Raw genomic sequence first — 13991 nt, forward strand, 5'->3', positions numbered from 1 at the left:
CATATGGCTGTGTAATGTACTTTGTTTACGTTGGCAGGATATTTTACACATACACACACTCATAATCTTTAGATTCACTAAACACAACTAAATAATCTTGTTACCAAAAGCATTCAACAGTTTAGTGTACTGTGGGCCTAGCACTTTTAAAAAAACTTCTGGTTTTTGCCTTTAGAAAATACAGCAGGAGCTCATTCTTTATATGTGAGACTATGGACGCATATAAACAAAAAGTTATAATGTTATGTGACTAATAGAATAAAAGGAGAATGCATCAAGGGGCAAAAATTAATTGTTCTCTCATCTATGATCATTTTTATTGTCTTACATGAAGAGTGTCAAATCAAAGAAAACCATGGAGAGGATAAGAAATTTGATCTAGGCCTTGAATATGGCCCGTTTTACAGGTAGAGGGAAAGGTATTGAACAAAGGTGCAAGATGTATTTCAAGAACAGTAAAGTCGTCTTTAAAGACATAGAGCAAATTTTTTTCAAGCTTTTTTGAATGTATGTTTTCCTGCAAAACTCACATAGGCAGAATTATTTGGTCAGTAATATCTCTCCTCATATGCCAAGAATCCTTGGGTATAAATAAAGCAGTACGAGGTTGGCAGGGATGGTGGGAACTATTCAGAATTTCAGAGTGTGAGAGGGGGCAGTGGGAGACAGGTATGAATAATTTGCCAACAATTTCAGTTAGCTCAGGGGCTGGTTTCAGGAGGCTTGTTGGAAATGTGTTTGTTACCATATTCTAGAGGTCAGTTACATAGAGTCTAGCTTGCCAGGATAGATATTTTAAATTACTTCAAGGAGTGATTGTGGTTTTTAAGGAAGGGTGACAGGATTAAATATATTGATAAAACTATGAAGATTATTTTACAACTTTTTAGAATTCTAATAGGGTAAGAAAATATAATGTGGGGATAGATACAATCATTCATTTATTTAATAAACATTTATTGTGTTTCTGTAATACACCAGGTAATGGGGTTACAGATATGAATAAGGGAATCTCTGCCCTCAAGGGGCTAATGGCCTAGTTGGGGAGACAGATACAAAAATCAAATGCCTGATGTGAAGACTCAGAGCCCCAGTACTTGAGTTGTTTCCCTGATCCCAAAAATGATATGGCATTTTTTCTCTTGGTCCATGGGCATGACATAGCTTGGCTATTGAACATCCTTTTTTTCTCACTAACTTAACCTCTGCAGCAGCCCTCAGGTGGCTCCGGGCACCCACAGTGGTACCCTCCTCCTGAGTGTGTCTGTAGTCTGGAGAAGTTGGAGCAAAACTTGACTGAATCTGAAGAGTGACAGACATTTTGTGGCTGCCTTGGTTGGGCCTTATCATCAAGTTGGGTATTACCTCCTCATTTATTAAGGTTCTACTAAGAACAAAAAAGAGAGGTCTCTGCCCTTGCTCAGTTCTCTGTCGTCTCATCCAATCCCTGTTCGTGGGCAGTCTTTGCCAAGCAATCTTGGGCCTGTTCTTTCATCAGTGTCCCAGCTCAGGAATCATTTTAGACCCCTCTGGTGCTTCTTCCTGATCCCAGATGTGAGGATCTAATCCTGGATGTGAGAACGTGTGGCCGGCTATTTAAAACGTGTAAGGGGATACAGCCTACTCTGGAATGTGCTGGCTAAATGAAACAAGTATTTTATTAGGTTTTAACTCATACCCAGACTGGGAAAAAATAATTCAAAAGTTTGTTTTGGCAGTAGAGTAGAGGGTACAGTGGAGGGAATGAGAGATGTAGAGAAATCAGTGACCCCACTAAGATAAAGGTAGAAGGGTATAGAGGTCAACAGAGGAGAGTGTGTTTGAGAAATTTAGAAATATTTAGAAGGTAGATCTGATGAGACTCTGTGACTTAATAGCCTCAATATATTAAAAACTTGATTTAATCTCTGTTGCTCTGTTTAAAACCTTTTAAAGTTTTCTTATGCTTTCAGAATAAAGTCTAATTTATTTGTGTATCCTACTAGATAGTAAATCTCATGAGGGTAGGAGGATTGCTATTTTGCTCTCCTTTGTATTCTTAGCCTTACCATATGTATTCTTAGCATATTAGGTGCTTAATAATTATTTGTTGAATTATTGATAAAGATAAAAAATAAGAAGAAGGACATTTATCAAGGGCAAGTCAAAAAAATTTTTTTGACTTTGTATTCAACTTTTTTTTCCCTTCCAGTTTTTTTTTTTTTTCCAATCATTTTTTTTTTTAACATCTTTATTGGAGTATAATTGCTTTACAATGGTATGTTAGTTTCAGCTTCACAACAAAATGAATCAGTTATATATATATACGTATGTTCCCATATCTCTTCCCGCTTGCGTCTCCCTCCCTCCCACCCTCCCTATCCCACCCCTCCAGGCGGTCACAAAGCACCGAGCTGATCTACCTGTGCTATGCGGCTGCTTCCCACTAGCTATCTACCTTACGTTTGGTAGTGTATATATGTCCATGCCTCTTTATCGCTTTGTCCCTTCCAGTTTTATTGAGATATAATTGACATACAGCACTGTGTAAGTTTAAACTCAAATGTTTTTATTTTGAGTATTTGGATATACATTAATTAAGATAGGGAAAGAGAAAAGAAGAGGAGGATTAAGTAAGATGATTTTAGTTTTCAGATGAATTTGAGATAGCTATGGTAAACTCATGTGTAAATTTGCAGCAGGCAAAGGAAAATACAACTCTGCAACTCAGGAAAAAGACTGGAGGTTGCAGCCTGGGATTTGTTAAGTACTTTGATATTTGTAGCCATGGGAAAGCATCTGATTTCGAATGATAGTGCATGGAATCAGAAAGGAGAATCTAACCAGATGCCTAAGAAAATACTTGGTTTAGGAAAATGTGTGTCAGTGAGAAACATATTTTGGGATTTAAACTTTTTTTTTTTTTGCGGTACGCGGGCCTCTCACTGTTGTGGCCTCTCCCGTTGCGGAGCACAGGCTCTGGACGCGCAGGCTCAGCAGCCATGGCTCACGGGCCCAGCCGCTCCGCGGCATGTGGGATCTTCCCGGACCGGGGCACGAACCCGTGTCCCCTGCATCAGCAGGCGTACTCTCAACCACTGCACCACCAGGGAAGCCCGGGATTTAAACATTTTAAATAACTTTCTCCAACAGAATAAATTGGGACTCTGATATGGTGTGTCTGAGCACTTGAACTGTGGCTAGTGTAACTGAAGAACTGAATGTTTAATTTTATTTAATTTTTATTAATTTAAATGTAAATTGTTGCATGTGGTTAGTGGCTATGGTTTGGACAGCATCGCCCCAGAGGGATGTTTTTGAGTTGCTAACATGACATTCACCTTTCTCTCACCGATGGAATTATCATCAAAGGAGAGTCTAGGGTAAGGTTAAACCATGTTCACACACATCACACATACACATCATGCACACTCTCAAAAAATGAAGAGTAAAACTGAAATCAGAACATAGTAATGGATATAAAACCAAAATTAACAAATATGATATGGAGGAGACAAGGTGACTATTATTTTCTAAAGACATGACTTGTATGTAGAAATCTCTATGGAATTAACAAAAAAAACACTCTAGAAATTAATAAAAGAATTTAGTAATATGGTCAGTTTTAAGATAAAGATGGAAATTTGTGAACTTTTCTGTGTATTACCTATTCTATGAAGATCCTATGAGGTAGTTATATTAGAGTACCCCAATCATCCAGGACATGTTGAATTGCTCGGCAAATGGTATAAGAGACAGTTGTTTTGCTGTTTAGAAAAAAGAAATCACCTTATATTTTCACCTCACGGGTATTAAAGGAAGTTTCGTGTATATTAAAGAGCTAAAATAAATAAATGAGACAGCCACAGTCCAATAAACTATGAAAGTGACTATCTCTGAGGTTTAGATGGGGAAAGAGATAATAATCCAAAAAGTAGTTGAGGAAATAACTAAGCTTTGACTGCATTAAAAAAGCTTCTGGGGCTTCCCTGGTGGTGCAGTGGTTGGGAGTCCACCTGCCGATTCAGGGGACACGGGTTCGTGTCCCGGTCCGGGAAGATCCCACATGCCGCGGAGCGGCTAGGCCCGTGAGCCATGGCCACTGAGCCTGCGCGTCTGGAGCCTGTGCTCCGCAACGGGAAAGGCCACAGCAGTGAGACGCCCGCGTAACGCAAAAAAAAAAAAAAAAAAAAGCTTCTGTATATGGAAAAAAATCACAAAATTTAAAGACAACATCAGTGTTCTGTATTGCCATGTGTGTAAGAGATTCAAAACAATTTAGGAGCTTAGTGGTTAATTGGCAAAGTATGATTAAGAAACCCTTAAAATATTCAACTCTAATGGCAAGCAAAATATAAATTACATAAAAAGTACTAATTCTTGGTTATTGACGTTACTGCAGTTCAGCGAGGAGGAGATTTTTGAGTGCTGGAGATGGAATGGTAAGAGCCATTGTCCCATTCTCAGAGATCAAGAGCAATTGAAATTACTTTTACATTTAAGGAAGGGAGTGTACCAATAAGTACTAAGAACCTTGAAACAAACATACCCCTTTTCATATAAATTTAACTTCATGAAATATACTATGCACAAGACATAGACATTATGGACAATCTGAAACTGTTTCTCAAATTATAGAATATAACAGTAAACAAATTGAGTAGAACCTAATTGTCTACTATTAAGGAAATAATAAGAAAATGAAGTTTCTAGAATATAAAATAATATATATGGTATATCAATAAATATATATACATAATGGTAAATTGTGGCGTATTTAGTTATATCTGGATATTAAAATGACCTTTAACAGTGTTTTTGAGTGACACGAGTATCATCATGTTCACTGAAAAATACCAGGAAACAAAATTGCATGTAGAACATGATCTCCATTGAATATAAAGAATAAAGAGAAAAAAGATAGGAATAAAATACAGCAAAATATATTATATCTGAGTGGTGGGCTTACACATTTCTCAGGCTTATAATTTTCTGTTCTAAATTTTCTATAATGAGAGCATATTATGAATGATTAGAAAAATAATGAGATACGTAGGCGCGGACCGGCGTGTTCTTGGGATTAGAGAGCGGGACTTTCGGCTTGCGAGTGGGAACCTCTGAGTCGTGCACAGAGAAAGAACGATTTAATAATGGGTGATGTCGAGAAGGGCAAGAATATTTTTGTTGAGAAGTGTGCCCAGTGCCATACTGTGGAAAAGGGAGGCAAGCACAAGACCAGGCCAAATCTCCGTGTTCTGTTTGGGCGAAAGACAGGACAGGCTGTCGGATTCTCTTACACAGATGCCAACAAAAACAAAGGCATCACCTCTGGGGAGAGGAGATGCTGATGGAGTATGTGGAGAATCCCAAGAAGTACATCCCTGGAACAAAAATGATCTTTGCTGGCATTAAGAAGAAGGGAGAAAGGGCAGACTTGATAGCTTATCTCAAAAAAGCTACTAATGAGTAATAGTTGGCCACTGCCTTATTTATTATGAAATGTCTCATGACTTTTTATGTGTACCATATTTAAATTGATCTCATACACTAGAATTCAGATCATGAATGGCTGATGTAATATTTCTGTCCTGATTTAAATAAGATTGGCTTGTGGCTAAATAAATATGGTCAGCTTTTTGAATTTTGATAGTAATTCTGGTTCAACAAGTACTATCACTGTTTTCCCTTTCTAAAGAGATGATTAAACTTGAATAAGGAATGTTAAACTTTTCAGGGATATGGTGAATGCCTTCTCAAACCCTATAGGAGATTGGTTTTATATTTAGATTTCTATAACTGGTTATATTAATATATTTAAATATTGAGACGCTCCCTTCACTGTCTCATAGACCAGCAAGAGTCACCTGTGTTTCAAGTTGTGTTCATTCGCCCGTTAAGGCAAGGGCTGAAGATACACTGACAATGTCCACCTTCCCTTTTTGGTCTTAACTATGCCAATTTAATTAAAATTCTCCATCTAAAAAAAATAAAAGAAAAAAAGAAAAATAATGAAGTAAGAAGGAAAAATGGGAAGAATAAAATAAGATACAAAATCTTGGATAAGTGGCAAAAATCAGATTTTAGAATCCAACTGTGATTTTAGATAAATTAGTCTTTTTTAGTCTTTTTTATAAGATAGGATTAAAAGCTTAATAGGATTGATATGAAGAACAACAATAATGTAGGAGAGAATGCTTTGTAATTTATGAAACATTAAGAAAATGAAGATACAAAGTATTACAATGTTTGTATACATTATTTCCATTGAATGGTGTATAGTGCTTATTTCAAATAAATTACATATGTCATACATAATGGAATTGACTGGAAAACTTCGGTGTGGTCTTAGAATGTAGAATGCCAGAGGGAATATTTTTTATCTAACTTATAGAGTCCATTGTAGTTCCATGGCTGTGTGGAAATACTGTACAGGATTTCTGAAAATGATGACATGAAAAAATTTTAAGGACAGAAAAAAATGTATCATCTCCAGGTGAAATCTCTGTCTATAGTATGATAATAGTGAATTTAGAGGTGAAATTCTCAATTTCTTTTCATTTTTTCCCCTTATCTCTGCCAATTCAACCCTCTTATCATACCAAAGTGATTTGATTACTGTATTATATTTTGCACCTGTCATAGTCCCTGTAATCATTTCTAAACATCAAGGGGAAAAGTGGGACCTTTTTAAAAAACGTGGTGTCTCTTTGTCACCTTTTTACTTCCCAAGGCAGTAGTGGGCCATGTGTAGTAGAAATAATGAAATTGGAAGGTACTTCAGTTGAATAACTTAAGAAAATGGGGTGTCAAAATCTGAAAGAAAAGTTACGTATAGAATGTAGTTCATTAAGAAAAAAAATGTAAAAAACTATATGAAGCTTTCTGATAATGACTTAATACACAAAAATATAGATTGGTGAGATCTGTGGATATACCTCTATGGTAAGAATATAAATTACATTTTAGAGTACAGACATAGCCAATTAAGGGTTAGGATTTTATTTGTAGAGCCATACATATTCAGTGAGAGCTGTTACATTTGGTGATTATTCTAAAGATAAACTACCAGGGCATTATATCTCTGAAATCTATTCCTTTTTGCTCAGCTTTGTCACGTGTTAGGAATTCTGTCACTAGATGGTGATGTTGAGTTGCACAGTTTATATTCTTGGCTTTTTTTCTGGTGCGTGTAATAGTAATTGCAGGTGTACCATAAACCCAGCTATGTATCCAGAGTTAAACTGAAAGTATAACTATGTAAATTAGGAAAATAATTTTAAGAGATACAGTACATTTTAAATATCATTTAAGTTGAAAGGTAAAAATCCTTTAAAGCTATTGCTTTACTTTAGACTTCGAGAGGTAGAAGGAATATAAATAGCAATCTAAACTTTTCATTGGAAGAGTGAGGTCTGAAGAGAGATTCAAAGACATTAAAAAGAAGTATTTTTCAGTTTTTCCTTCTAGATGTGTTAGTTTATAAAGTACAACTTTAATTTCATTCCTCTGTCAATATCTAGTGGTACTGAGGCTGTTTGCCATCTGATCTAAGGGATGTGTTACTCCTGGTACCTACATATTGTTTTAGTTGCTTATTGTTTTAGTTATATTAATTTTGCATCCCTTGCTAAGCATAATGGTTAAACTACACTGGTATTTCTTTAACTGGTACTTCTACATGAATTGAAGTAAAAGACTGTCTCTATGAGTAATTTGGCCATCTGAATAAGACTTGAAGATAAGAATATTATCACTATCCTACTTAACCTTACACTTGTAGATGTTTGTGTGTGTATGTGTATATATATATATTATATGCAGAAATGTGTGTTTGTATATATATATATGTCCATATATATGTACTCTATCTCTATTAATTTCTATCTTTATTTTTATCTCTATATGAATCTCCCTGTCCCAGTCAAGGAAATCTTGCAGTTTGACAGCATTTGAAGTTTGGAGATCCATTTGCTTTTTAGACATATCTGTTAGAATTACAGTTTTATGCACAACTTTCAATGAAATTCTTTTATGATGGTAAAAAAAGATGAGGGGGAAGAGAAGGCAACCTAAATATTTATGAATAGTGAATTGAATAAGTAGTTTAGAAAACAAATCTAAGGCATGAGAAAATTTGAAGTGGTGTTGAAGAGAAGTATAAAATAAGTAAAATGAGAAATTATTAAAATATTTCTAATGAAATCAGCAGGTTGTTTAATGGTATGAAAAGTAAACACAAATTGTTTAAAATCCTGAATATGTTATATAATGATCAGTGATTACATATTCAATATTAGTAACATATTTTTGTTTTCAAAGTTTACAAAAATAAAGGTAATTATAAATGCCCATGTGTGTGTATGTGTGTGTTTTAACTACATGCAAAGTTTGACCTGTGAAATTGGATGCAGAAGCAATGTGTAAGCTTTCTATTTCAATCATATTTCTTGATCCTATAATAATTATACTTCTCCAAGTTTTTTTTTTCGCTAAATGGATCAGCAGGAATCTCTGGAAGACACACCCCACCCTCCGCCCCCAGTAAGCAGGTTACAAGAGTATCCTCTTTTCTTCCATGCAGAGGAGAATATCTTGTCTTTATCACTTCTGTTAGAGAGAGGCACACACTCTACTATGCACATAAGCACATGTGTCTATGGTTTCTGTCACCTAACATAGAAAGAGGGCAACCAGGCTGAATATCGTCAAATTTTATAAAATATAAAGACAAAAGCACACCATCACTTTTTCTAGATAATGATGTGATGGAACTACTTTAATAACACTATTGAAATGCAGCTTAGAAAAGGTAGGTTAAGCATTAGGAAAATGATTAATTATGTAAAAATATATGTAATTAATTGCATTTGATTATATATTCCGTGTAATTAAGTTAATGTAATTTGTGTACTACGAATACATATGTATACACACAGTTTACACATATGTGTGCAAATGTGCACACGTGTATGCACACACACATACATTTGGTATTATCTGTTTACTGCATAACTTACGAATGTTACTTTCATTCATGTCAGGGATGAGTGAAAGCAAGATTTGTCATTCAGTTTCAAATGGGCCAAAGATAATTTAATTTTTTCACCATTCATGGGAAGTAGAAGAAAAGTTCTATATTAATTTTCACTAATGTTTAATAAAACCAAATATATACCTAATACTTGTGGATTATTTATGGATTTGGTAGCAATTGGCATATATGAATTAGGAGCTATGTTAATTTACTGTTTTCCTCTACTTTGAACTTTTTTTTTTTTAATTAAGTTATTTATTTATTTTTGGCTGTGTTGGGTCTTCGTTTCTGTGTGAGGGCTTTCTCCAGTTGCGGTGAGCGGGGGCCTCTTCTGTTGCAGAGCACAGGCTCCAGAAGCGCAGGCTCAGTAGTTGTGGCACACGGGCTTAGTTGTTCTGCGGCATGTGGGATCTTCCCAGACCAGGGCTCGAACCCGTGTCTCCTGCATTGGCAGGCAGACTCCCAACCACTGTGCCACCAGGGAAGCCCTCTACTTTGAACTTTAATTAGAACTTGAGTGTGAGAAATGATTGCATACTTGCTAATTATAAATTTTGGGAAACAACAGCACAAGTAAATCAGGCATGACTTGATACAGTTATATACTTATAAAATGCATTATCATATTCATTAATCTGAGCATTGGTTCTTTCAACCTGGTGCCCACTGTGTAACTAGACAATATTTTCTTAAAAGAAATATTTACAGAAATAAATCTAATTAATATTGTAACTGCTATTTTATGACAACTTGATACATTTAGAATGATAAAACCAAAACAGAAAATATGTATTATTATATTAGAAGTTACTATTTAAAACAACAACATTAGCAACAACATAAATAAATAGTACTTAACTAAGGTAAAAAAAAAAATTGCATTTTTCCCTTCGTAGCAAAAGATTGTGGGTTAAAGACTACAGAGAAAGGATACAGCTTTTGTTTTGCTACCAAAGAAAAGTACAGAGCTGTCTTACTCTAGAATGCTTATCATTTTAGATACAGACTTTGAATGAGCAGCTAATAGCTAAAATTATTTAAGAGATAAAAATTGGTACTGTGAGGATTAGCTTTAATTTTAAGTATCCATAATTGAAGTGCCCCATTATGATTTTAATGTTATGATAATCTTGTTAACAAGCTGTTGTGTATATACTATCATATTTTAATGTAGTTACAAAGCTTAAGTAAACCATAAAGTAAATTGCTTTTTGAATCAGGCTTTTACAAGTGGAAAATTAGTGGTTTACATGTTTTGAATATGTATTTTGTAATTATATTTGGCATTTTCTACAATTTAAGAAGAATAATAGAATGGGTTTATAGATAATTCATTATTGTTTATAAGTACATTGGTATATTTTGTTATTGCTCATTCTAATTAATTTAGGTTCATTCCACATATAACACAATAGCTGATTCTATTTTTTTTCTGTAATAGTCTTCTCTTCTAGAAGATATACATTGCAGTTTAGTTTTTCTATTTACCATTTCTCATATATCAGCACACTACATTTAAAAGAAGATTTCTACCCTTTCTTATCTATTATTTCTACAGGTTATTGTGGTGTATACTGAATTCTATCCATCGAGAGTGTTTGTGTTTACTCTATTTTTTGGGAAGAAAACATGTGTCCCATTCTGACAATTGGTGAAGATAGCTAACTGGTTAGATTTACTTTTTCTGAATTTGTTGCTTAAATAAACAGAACATGGTAATTTGATAGTCTAAAGCAGAAGTAAGCAAGCAGTTTATGTAGAAGTCTGGATAGTATCTTCAGCTTTCTGGGTCATATGGTCTCTAATTGGAACTATTCAGTTGTGCTGGTATAGTGCAAATGCACCCACATAGACAATATGTCATCCAACGGGTGTGGCTGCATTGTTGTGGCTGTGTTCTAATGAAATTTTATTTATGGAAATTGGCAGCCAGCTGGATTTGTCCCATGGGTCATAGTTCACTGACCCCTCGTTAAGAGCAAACTTGACATAAACCAATTAAAATAAATTTCAAGGAATTGTTTGGTACATATATTATGAATTTGTGATTTTCTCTGATTAATAGTAAAAATACTATGAAGCTCTTCCACTGTTATTAATAAGTGTGACTTAGAACATTTACTGAGGTGTCATATCTCCTAGTTTCTGGGCTGTTCCTTGAAATTGAATAAGTTACATTTCCTAGATTACTCATGCAAGTGAACAGACATGATTAAGAATTAAATCGTCAGTTGCAATTGTAAAGTCACCAGTATGCAGGCAACTTGAGGTATCCATGTCAATGCCACTGAATCAGTTAGCATTAATCTGTTATGCTTGTGGTTGAAGAACCATGTACATTATGAAACAGTATAATGTTACTCTTTGGTTTGACGCTAGTTAACCACAATGAGGTACCTATGAAAATTCAACGTTGTGATATTATACTTTATCAATTATTTTTATAAATGGATGAAGAATCATGGCATCTACTAAAGTACATACATGATAGCTATATTTATTGGAAAATATTCATTGTGATGTGTTTTTTGTCTATTTAACTCCTTTATAAAGTTTTGTACCCATGAGACTCTCTGAGGAATTGCCTCTATTTTAACATTTAATCAGTCAATATTTACTTAATAAATCAGTTAATCATGAATAAATATTTTTCTTCTAGTGCACAAAGAAGTTTTTTCTAGGATTCAATGAGAGGCCATATGGGATACTCTGTACTCTTTAAAAAAATGCTCCTGATGTTTAAATTTCAACCTTCCTAATATCTTCCAAGAAACCTCCTAAGAAATTTAGTTAATTTAGTACATGTCCTAACTTTTAGCCCTATAGTTCTCTCCCATTTTAAGGGCCATTACTTTGGCTGGCAAATAGAAGAAATAATAGTAGTCATTTTATTTAGAAGTCTTCCATAACATCAACTTCCATCAAGTTTTAGTGGAAATGGGTATCTGTCGTTGGACGTCATAGGTGATACTTTTAGTCGATATCTGTGCTGTGTTTACAAACCAGTTATCCTGCCAGTATCTCCCTCTATCTTTGAGGAAAGTTTAGAGCAATCTTTCTTTTTTTTTTTTAGATAGGTAAGAAAAATGATTTACAATAAGGTTAAATTACTTACTGGTATTATATTTGTCATTGTCATATTTTTCCTTCATATTTCATTTCTTCCTTCATCCCCTTAGATGTTGCTTATAATTTCATATTCTGTAAGGGAATATTGCTTGAGACATTTCTCACCCAGGGCTAAGAACTGTGTTGAAATTTAAACAGTTTGGATGAAAAAGCTGTTTGAGGAATCAGATTTTTTCTTTTTAATAGTGAAACAAGGTTAAGAAATTTTTTCTTTGTAAAGAAATAAATTACTAGTTTTGACATATAATTATAGTTAAATGATTGCATATGAGTAAAATATATTAAATAATTAAAAAGCATTGGGTAGCAAGTTTGAGCCAGTTAGAACCATTAATTGAAGCCTGAGAATCATTGCTTAGGTTCGGTCATTCCATTAAAATGAAAGTCTATTTTTATTTGGTAGTAATACAAGACTTGTCTTGCAATTCATATTTCTTCAGGATTATTCTGCTCACTTGAAATTTTTATAGAATTGATTGTTTTTTCAGCACTTCCACCAAAATATTTACCTGCTTTTAAGGGTCATGACAAATATTTTTGTCACATATATTTCTATAGATGATATAGTTATTCCAGAAAGATATCTTGACTGTATCAATACTAATACATACTATTTGCAATCTATAAATATATGAGCAAGCTTAAGATTATCTAAACATGCTAAATTATTGTATGCCTCTGATTATTTATTATTTTTATCTGCTTATATGTAACAATAAATACATTTTATATATGATGTTGCATAGAAGTATATTTACACAAATTTCCAAACAGTCTATTTAGGATATGAATAAATTCCTTAACTAAGTTTTATATTTTATATCCTCATAAGTATGTAACATGGTAGATTATTTGGACTTTATATAATTGAATATTACTCAGCCATAAAAGAATGTAATAATGCCATTTGCAGCAACATGGATAGACCTAGAGATTATCATCCTAAGTGAAGTAAGCCAGACGGGGAAAGACAAATATCATATGATATCGCTTATATGTGGAATCTAAAAGGAAAAAAAAGACACAAATGAACTTATTTTCAAAACAGAAAGAGACTCACAGACATAGAAAACAAACTTATGGATACCAAAGGGGAAAGGGAGTGGTGGGAGGGATAAATTAGGAATCTGGAATTAACATATACACAGTCCTATGTATAAAATACATAACCAACAAGGACCTACTGTATAGCACAGGAAACTATCAATATAGTCAATATTTTGTAATAACCTATAAGGGAAAAGAATCTAAAAACGATTTATATATATATAACTGAATTGCTATGCTGTACACTGGAAACTTACATGATATAGTAACTCAACTATACTTCAATAAAAAAAAAATTTTAATAAATAAAAAGATCATGGATGCATACATCATTATTTTAAATAACAAAAAAGAATAAAAGACCCAAATAAAAAGATCTATCTGACAAGATTCAGAACAAAGCAAGAATGTCCACTCTTAACACTCCTTTTTAATACCATATTGGAAGTCCTAACTAATGCATAAAACGAGAAAAGGAAATAAAAGGTATACAAATTGAGAAGGTAGAAATAAAACTCTATTTGTTCACAGATGACATGATTGTCTATGTGGAAAATCTGAAAAATATTGACAAAAAACCCTCCCGGAATATTGACAAAAAACCCTCCTGGTATATAATAAGCATTATATCAAGGTTGCAAGATACATGGTTAATAAACAAAAATCAATTGTTTTTCTCATACCAACAATGAGCAATTGGAATGTGAAATTCAAAACACATTATGATTTACATTAGCAACCCCCAAAATGAAATACTTAGGTATAAATCTAACAAAATATATGTAAGATCTATATGAAGAAA

The 13991-nt window shown here is 33.7% G+C and overlaps 2 protein-coding genes across 3 annotated transcripts in view; both read left to right on the forward strand.

The window, feature by feature from the left end:
* The window catches only part of DPYD (dihydropyrimidine dehydrogenase), a 795698-nt gene that overhangs the window by 114406 nt on the left and 667301 nt on the right, over positions 1–13991 (forward strand). The window lies entirely within an intron of this gene.
* On the forward strand, positions 4158–13407 carry LOC117203203 (cytochrome c-like). The gene is given in 2 exon segments (XM_049714935.1): positions 4158–5303; positions 5306–13407. Coding segments are annotated over 2 exon segments (318 nt in total). The 5' UTR covers positions 4158–5129; the 3' UTR covers positions 5450–13407.

Source organism: Orcinus orca, chromosome 1 (genome assembly GCF_937001465.1).
Source record: "Orcinus orca chromosome 1, mOrcOrc1.1, whole genome shotgun sequence".
Taxonomy (NCBI): Eukaryota; Metazoa; Chordata; class Mammalia; order Artiodactyla; family Delphinidae; genus Orcinus; species Orcinus orca.